The sequence below is a fragment of the Echeneis naucrates genome, chromosome 17 (assembly GCF_900963305.1).
Source record: "Echeneis naucrates chromosome 17, fEcheNa1.1, whole genome shotgun sequence".
NCBI lineage: Eukaryota > Metazoa > Chordata > Actinopteri > Carangiformes > Echeneidae > Echeneis > Echeneis naucrates.
The window spans coordinates 9538746-9547980 of NC_042527.1; the positions used below are offsets into that span (position 1 = coordinate 9538746).

The 9235-nt window shown below is 44.9% G+C and overlaps 2 protein-coding genes across 2 annotated transcripts; both read left to right on the forward strand.

Moving 5' to 3' along the window:
* Positions 1-279: 279 nt before the first annotated feature.
* On the forward strand, positions 280-2357 carry LOC115057592 (C2 calcium-dependent domain-containing protein 4C-like). Its single transcript, XM_029524750.1, has 3 exons — positions 280-371; positions 881-1669; positions 1806-2357. Exons 2-3 carry the CDS (start codon positions 920-922, stop codon positions 2355-2357), a joined length of 1302 nt encoding a protein of 433 aa, XP_029380610.1. The 5' UTR covers positions 280-371; positions 881-919.
* Positions 2358-5605: 3248 nt separating this feature from the next.
* Positions 5606-9235, forward strand: fem1a (fem-1 homolog a). The gene has a single exon (XM_029524703.1). It carries the CDS (start codon positions 5756-5758, stop codon positions 7607-7609), a length of 1854 nt encoding a protein of 617 aa, XP_029380563.1. The 5' UTR covers positions 5606-5755; the 3' UTR covers positions 7610-9235.

Below are 9235 nucleotides of genomic sequence, written 5' to 3' on the forward strand. Positions count from 1 at the left end.
AGATATGAAACCCACGTAAAGTGAAGCACAATGTGGGAGATGAAACAACAGCCTTTAAATGAGATTCAAGCCCCCCCCACCACCACCTCCTCCTCCTCTAGTGCCTGCTGAGAGAATAGTTTAATGGTAAATATCATGGGAAGGCTTCAGCACCACCTCATTGGTTCAGAACTCACAGACTCCGCCATATAAAGCAGGAGTGGCCGATCTTCCAGCACCCTTCCCCCCGCTGGCCACCGGTTTTTGGACGCGATTGGACTTCGCCTGCCGGGAGATCAGCCAGTGCGCACGGCGCTTGGAGCTTGGAGAGGTCCGCAGGAAAAGCGCACGATCAGTCCATCGGAGGAGGGAAAGAGTTCCACGGCCAACAGGTAGGGACCTGTACCACAGTGACAGTAGTTTATGTGGTTTTGTCTGACACAACAAAGTTATCTGAACTCACTTAGTTATTTAAGTCATTCAAATGCTTGCGAATTAAAATGATGTTAATCTGCGGGGGAAAAAAAATCAGGTTTCATCTGCTTAAAATAATGGATTTCAATAGCGGCTCGTTGAAATCGTAGTCAGGGGAATTACATTGTTATTTTAATTTTAATGTGATTGCTGTAATGGTTGTCTTGTTGATGTAAAGTGCTCTCTGGAGGCGCATAGACTCCAGTGTGAGGATTGTTTAAAATTGCGTCCTTCTTGGCTGGAACTTAAATATCAACTGCTCACTCCTTCACTTCTCTGATCTGGCTCCTGAGAATCTTATTGCTGCTAACTGAGACTTAAAATGCACCTTTAGACAGGGGGATGTGTCTTGTAGGGAGAAGTGTTGCTGTGTCTGTTATTATGGGATGTGATGTCTCTTCTGTATACATCATTTTTCTGTCCACAGAGACACCTTGAGCAGAGCTGAGGCATCTGAGCACGCAGCATGTGGTTGCTGGAGAAGCTCCGTAGCTCTGTGGAGAGTAGTGGCACACAGTCCAAGCCCCCGCAGACCGCAGAGGCCATCCCTGTCTCTGTTTACGCCAACGTCCTCACTCCAGACAAGATCCCCGATTTCTTCATTCCCCCTAAACTGATCTGCTGTCCACCAGAGGACTCTCTAGCTTCAGAGCCTCAGTTCTGCTCCACCCTGCGACCCTCCTCTTCCGATCATTCCATCTGCAGCCAGAGCCCCAGAGCTCGGAGCAGCAAGAACCCCTGCAGCCCTCGCCTCTTTCCCCGCCTGGGGGGAGATGCACGCAATCTCCAGAAGTCAGCCAACCGTCACATCATCCAAATAGAGAGTGCTGATGAGCCAGGTACTGGATTTGCCAACAATGCCAGCATTGAAGTCAACACTAATGCAGACCCCCAGTCACAGACGGCAATGTCTCTGCCATACGTTCCCAAGGCCCAGACATCGTATGGCTTTTCTACCTTGGTGGAGTCTCCTCATACCCGGCGTAAGGAGAGCCTGTTCCACAGCGATCCCAACAGCCCCCTCACCTCCCCAAACTCACAGAGGCGCTCCAAAGGGGGGACTTTACTGGCCCCGGCGGACCCCAACCCCTACCGCTATTTCAGTGGTGGAGAGAGTGACACCTGCTCCTCAGCAGAGTCCTCCCCTTTTAGTTCCCCGCTCCTGTCCCGCTCTGCCTCCCTCTTACGCTCCATTACTCAAGAGACACAAGCCAAGGTAAGGTTTTCTGTTTCCAAATTTCTGAGCCTATGAATTAACCATTCCAAAGTAGCTATTACTAAAGTGTTTTTCTCAGTTGAGTCACCGTGAACTTTCTGTATGTTTACAAATTTCTTTTTTTCTCTGCCTCCAGGTGTCTCGTGCCAAGCGCTCCCTGGCACGCCACAGCTCTCTTTCCACTGATGAATGCAGCTCAGCAGACAACAGCCCCAACATGCAACGGCGCCGCATGCGCTGCCCTCCTTCCCCCGCCTTTCGTGGAGGTAAAAGCAGCACCCCCAGGGGCACTGCAACACACCTCCTGCAGCGCGAACACACTGTCAACCTCCACAAGGGGGGGACTCTGAGGCTGAGCACTCACTATGACCCAGAGGCGGCTCGGCTGAGAGTGCGTGTGCTTGCAGCTGAAGCCCTTTATGACAGGCAGACGGAGCTTAAAAGCATCAACTGTTGTGTAGCACTCTACCTGAACCCTGGCAAGCAGCAGAAACAGAGGAGCACCATCATCAAGAACAGCAGGAATCCAGTGTTTAATGAGGACTTTTTTTTTGACGCACTGCCTCAGGCACAAATAAAGAGTCTGGCCATGAAGATAAAGGTAGTGAACAAAGGAACTAGTCTGAAGAGAGATGTTCTTCTTGGAGAACGGGAGGTGCTGCTCAATGAGCTGCTCGGAGGGCCCTAGAGACCTCAGTTCAAGACTCCAGTGAAAACAAGCAGCTCTATATCCTGAGGGCCCACTCCTCTCCGGCTATCTTTCTATCCTTCTTCACGGATTTGACAAATGCTCAACACTCAAAAGCATGCTGATGAAAAGGAGGTTAGATATCGCACACTGTGTTATGTATAATAGTGGACATAAAACCTGGGGACACTGTCGACTTACAGTCACACTAATCAAGTTGCCATCACTAGCTTTTTTCATAAGTCAGTCTAGGTCAGACAAACAGCTATTGCTTAAATGCTTACAATGTAAAACAGTGGATCTGTGGTCCATGCTTTTATTGAGTTACACAAAGTGTTGCCTTCTCTGATGAACGTTGTGATGTGGCACAAAAAACATATCAGCTGTGATGCACCTAATAAAGCTGTTTAAAGTGGATCTGTATTTTTGTAATGATGCATTAAGATGATACATGAGTTTTTGCATGTTCCTGTGGAAACTGACAATGCCTCTGTGTACTTGAAAGAATTTATATTTGGGAATTAGAGTTTAATTGTTAGCGGATGTGATGTTAATATGTGTTATCTTTTTTGAGCGTACAAATGAAAAATAAACTTACAGTAACTGTTTTGGAGTTGTTGTTTTGTTTTTTAAACGCTGTAGCTTTGGCTCACTGATTTTGCCGTCTAACAATTCTTTGGGATTAAGAGTGATTACAAAGTTGTCTTGCTTGCCTCAAGTTCTTAATTTTTCCAAACAAATCTCAGGCAGGATCCCCTGAGACACGCACAGGCTGGGTGTCATTTGTGAGGCTTCTGGGTCCTCTGCATGCAATATTGTCTCTGTGTGCATTCACAACTCCCAGATTAATTTCAAAAGCAATTTTCCTATCCAGGCAGTCCTCATGTGGGTTTTAAGTCATTATTAAGGATGGCAGGAGGTAAAATGTGGATAAGTCACTCTCACGAAACATGGAAATGTTGGCACCTACTTCAAATTCGCTGAAGTTGTAACTCATATGTTCAATATTTGAGTGGATGAAGGCACAATTGTGCTGCCATGAAAGATGGAGCTGTATGAGAAATACAAATCATTCCCTGAAATCTTCTCCAATATACTACAGACGTGCTACCTTTGATTGATATTTGCAATATTTAAGTGTGGCTCTTATGCCTCCTCTACTGGTTGAACATCAGCATAACATTTAACTGAAGCCTAAAATAATGTCACTCTGCCTTTCCTTGGTGTATTTTTAATCAAGTGGTGACCTGCTCTGGGGATCTTCATTCTGTATTCTTACCACAGGACATGTGCTCATGTAACCCTAAAGAGGAAAGAAAAATAGATTTCATTAAGAAAATGCAAACACTCTGAGAGCACTCTCCGGCTTAAAAATCCTCCACTGATCTACAGCCAACTCCATTTGCTTATAAAGTACTGAAATAAGTCACAACAAGCCCCCACATGGGACACGTTCATCTGTGAGCTTAAAGAAGATTAATTTCCTACTAACTGAGAGCAGAGAGATAAAACTGGTGAAGTTAAGTAATTATTTTATGTCTCTGTGGACTAGGAGAGGCAAATAGTTTGAAACATGAAACCCATCAAGTAAAAAAATCTGCCTATAGTCATAATCAACACACTAATTTGAAATGGATTGCCTTTTTTGTTGTCTTCCAAAGATATTTAAAGGTCTTGCAAACAGTTTTAAAACACAGTTTTCTGCCCAAGTGAGAGCAGTTTTGGTAATTTCACTATGGGAGCTTTCCATCTTTGCTGTTTCATCTGTGATGTGATGTGATCTCGTGTGTTCTCAGTACACACGGTATCTGTGTATAGATTCATCAGTTCATCATGCTCACATGACTAAAGGAAATTTTACATTTTTCTCAACTTAAAATTTGACTGTTGCATATTCAGTCACAATTATATATATTATTATTATATATATATTATTATATTCAGATTATAGTTGTAAATGCCAACCCAGTATTACCAAAATTTACAATCAATTATGAGTAATAATCAATCTTCTTCTATACAGAATTCTTTTATACAGTTCATTTTTGTTTCAACTCAATTTTCAGTGGGGAATGATAAACTTTTTGATCTTTATGATTATATTGGCAAGCAGTTGTGTTGCGTTGTTACACGACTCTTCAAATGACTAGAGGTGAAAATTCTATGAATTTATAAAATACTCTAATCCTTTTTTGCTCCACTCTCATCAACTTCTTGGATGCTGCACACAACAGCAAATTTATGCATAGAAAAGCAAGCAGATTACTGTTCACTCTGTGGAAAGATGAACTCAGTTAAGTCACCATCTACATTCTAGCTATGGGGTGTTCATGTTCAGCACCATGCATGTCAACATTCAGATCAATATTTTGTGTTGTGTTTGTGTGGAGTGAGTCAATCGTGATCTACACAAGACTGAAATATTCAGTTCAGCTCAGTTACATGGGTTTCCTCTTAAGCTAAATTCATGGCTGCAAAATTGTTGCGTAACAAACACATAATCTCCTACTTTTACAGTAAATCTGCCACCAAACAACATCAGCACTACCGGTGTAATGGTGATGTGTGGCTTTTCCTTTGTTATTCACTACTCAATCAATGTGATTTAGTGTACTGTAGGGGCTGCTGATGCTGTTGGAAATGAGTGGGTATGACACTTGACAGCTTCAGTTGTTTGCACCTGATATAACCAGCCGGACTGATGGTCGTATATAATACCAAGTAAATTTTTTTTTGTTTTCTTTGTTTCAGTTTTTTGTCTTATCAAAAACTTACCTTAAATTTATTAAAAGCACACGCTTCCCTCTAAAATTAGCAAATATTCTTCACTGGACATAGGAGGAGACCTCGGACATATTCTCAGTGACCCAAGCAAAGAACGAATAGTATTTTCACTCTAATTCTGATCTGATAACTCTGTTCTCTACAGCCGCAAATAAATAGTTTTTATTCGCAGTGTGGGGTGTCATCTAACCATTGATCGGGTGTTTTGAATCAGTGTACCGTGCCCCAGCCGGCTCCCTCTGTCTCCACCGCCTGTGGAGGTGGCCCCTTGTTTCTCCGAACAACCATAACAAACGAACCCATCAGCTGCTATGGCCTTTAATTAATTTGCACCATGGGAAATGAAGTTTTTACCAAGCAAAAAGCGCCCCGGCCCCAGGAAACGCGAATCCCATCAAAACTACGTTACCCACAATGCCTCGGTGACATCGTAAACATATACCTGTCAAACAACACACGCCATCTTGACAGCACCCTCAAAATGGCAGAAAGATGTGAGCCGGAGACCAGACAGAGAGTCCCGTTGTCTGCTGTTTGAACCCAGACTCACCAGTTTTGCTAGAAACGAGAGGTTATGGGGTTGGTGTCCAGCGCGGGAGCACAGAGTCTGTAAGATGGACATTACGACGGCGGTTTTCAACGCGGCAAGAGATGGTAAGCTGAAACTTATCCAGAAGTTGCTGAGCAACAAAACTCCCGAGGAGCTGGAGGCTTTAGCCGAGGAGAAAACACAGGGGGGCACTCCGCTACTGATAGCCTCTAGGTACGGACACCTGGAGGTGGTAGATTACCTCCTTGAGCACTGTAAAGCTAATGTTGAACTCGGGGGTTCCGTCAACTTTGACGGGGAGACCATCGAGGGGGCTCCGCCGCTGTGGGCGGCTTCGGCAGCCGGTCACCTCCCGGTGGTTAAGACCCTGCTGAAACACGGCGCCTCCGTCAACAACGCAACACTAACCAACTCAACGCCGCTCCGAGCCGCCTGCTTCGACGGTCACCTCGAGATCGTCCGCTACCTGGTGGAGCACAGAGCCGACATGGAGGTCGCCAACCGCCACGGCCACACCTGCCTCATGATCTCCTGCTACAAGGGCCACAAGGAGATAGCCAAGTTCCTCCTGGACCGTGGCGCCAATGTCAACCGTAAGAGCGTGAAAGGGAACACCGCCCTGCACGACTGTGCTGAGTCAGGGAGTCTGGACATCATGAAGATGCTGTTGAAATGCAATGCCCGCATGGAGAGAGATGGATACGGGATGACCCCGCTGCTTGCTGCGAGTGTAACGGGTCACACCAACATTGTGGAGTACCTCGCTCACCAGCCTCGCACCTCCAGAGAGGAACGTATTGATGCACTTGAACTTCTCGGGGCTACTTTTGTGGACAAAAAGCGAGACCTCTTAGGGGCAATGAGGTACTGGAGAAGGGCCATGGAGCTGAGGCAGCCAGGGGAGAAAGCTGGATCCCTGGCCAAGCCTCCACCTGGTCCTCCAATTCCAGCTTATGGCTGCGCACAGGAGGTGACCACGGCAGATGAACTGGAAGCCTTGATCACAGACCCAGATGAAATGAGGATGCAGGCTTTGTTGGTTAGAGAACGCATCCTGGGACCATCCCACCCAGACACCTCTTACTACATACGCTATCGGGGAGCTGTATATGCTGACTCAGGCAACTTCGAGCGCTGCATCAGCCTGTGGAAATATGCTTTGGACATGCAGCAGAGCAACCTGGATCCTCTCAGTCCCATGACAGCCTCCAGTTTCCTGTCCTTTGCAGAGCTCTTTTCTTTTGTCCTTCAAGATCGGGCTAAAGGCACCTTGTCAACACGCATCACCTTCCATGATCTGATGACTGTGCTGGGGAAGAGTGTCAGGGAGGTAGAGCGAGCTGTGGCACAAAAGGACAACCCCCCAGAAGCTCCTCAGTTCACCAAAGCCCTTTCCATCATCCTCCACCTAATTTTTCTGCTGGAGAAGCTTGAGTGCAGCCCGGAGCAAGAGCATCAGAAAAAACACACAGTGTACCGTCTTCTCAAGCTGAACCCTCGAGGTCGGAGCAGCTTCACTCCTCTCCATATGGCTGTAGACAAGGAAACAACATCCGTGGGCCGTTATCCAGTAGGCCGTTTCCCCTCTCAAGCAGTGGCAGCTCTTCTCCTCGAGTGTGGCGCAGACGTTGATTCACGTGACTGTGAGAACAATACGCCACTACATATTGCTGCTAACAACGGTTGTCCAGAGATTATGGCCCTACTTATGAAGGCTGGGGCACACTTTGATGCTACAAATGCACAGAGGAAGACAGCTTACGAGTTGTTGGATGAGCAGAGCAGCGGGCACCCGGCCCTCTACCCGCTGAACTACGTCACCCTTCAGTGCCTGGCGGCGCGTGCAGTTGAAAAACACAGACTGCCCTACAGGGGACTTATATCTGAGGAGATGGAGGCTTTCATTGAGCTGCACTGATTTCCACTGCTCTCTCCTGATGAGAAACCCCTGCATTTATCTTCCTGTGCCCCATACTTTACTATGACCTGCCACAAACTTCATCCTCCATGTCATTTTCCTTTTCTGACACCTGCTTTGTTCCTGGTCCCACCAGCCTCCTGGTATACCAAACCATAGCAATAATAATCCAGCCTCTGGGATTAACTCTGTGGCTGAGATCTGGTCATTTATTAATTTATTCTTCCACTGCTACAACTGCTTTTTCAATCAGGGTGAAACATCAGCTTGATACAGCCTTGGGTGCATTTTTTTCCTACTTTCAGTCCATTGGAAAAAAAAAAAAAAGATAGTTACAGGATGATGATGGTGCTTGTGTGTATTTGATGGTGGCAGCAAGATTGGGAGATGCTTTTACTGTTACTGATAGGCATCTGGTCAAATTAGCCAGATAGCGTGTATGAAATTGAAGAGTGGACATGCTCGGGTGCTGTTTTTGCAAATTCATTCAGGAAGGATACGTTTGAACAAACACAACCCAAATTTGCTTATTGGTCCCTTTTGCCTGTTTTTATATATTCCCGATTGCCATCTGCCACCCTTCTTTGGTATGAAAAGGTGAATTCACTGTGCCAACTGTCTGCCATGGAGCAATGTTCTGTTACAGAGACTGTAAATGGGCAGCAAAATGGAAAACAACTAACTTATTATCCATATAATTTACAAATGTTATTACCTGATGTGTGGACACTTATGACAAACTTTGTTCCAGAACATCAGCAACTGTGTGATATTTCAGACTGTGACATAATTGTACAGCCTGCAGAGCCATCATTTGACAGATTTTCACTGTGAGTGGTGAAATGGTTTTGCTAACACTCCCTGGTCTCTACACGCGTGTGTATAACGTATGCAGTTTGGAAATCCTCCAATCCGAGGCAATGTTTTTCAAGCAAAAATTCATTGCATAAACAAATTTTACATGTAACTATTCTTCAATTTTACATTCTTTTCTTAACATGACAATAAGTCAAATCTGGGGCTGCTTCACTGATATTGAAGTTATATCTTCTGAATTTATTAACTGAAGAATGTTTTCTCAAAATTTTTGCCTATGTCCAAATGAACAAGAAAGAGCCTAAACTGTGCCTACATCCGGTGACCTCTGGATAATGTTACCGTTCACAAAGATATTTAATTCACTGTCAAAGAAGCAACTTCAGAAATTGGACTTGTAGTAGTGGTGATAAAAACAGAGCTTGCATGCTCCTGTTTGTATCCACAGAGGTAAATGTCAAAACTTATGTTTTAATTCTGTTTTGGAGTGGGTTTTCCCTTTAACCTCAGATGCAGTTCACAGAAATGGAAATGATGGCTCTTGGGCCATTCCTGCATCTTAGTCTTATTTTTAATAGTCTCTCTTTTGTTTATCTTGTGTTATCATGAATGTTTTATTTGTCTGTCTGTGCTAAGCACCACCAAGTTGAATGCACACTGAGAGGCTCTAAAAATCCTAAATAGACAACTTATATTCAGGCTAAGAATTGTTGCTGCCTTTATCTCAAATCTTTCTCAACTGATTAGTTTAACTGATGATAACTCAAGAACAAAAGTGTGTTGAAGATACTTGAATAAAATTCAGTATCA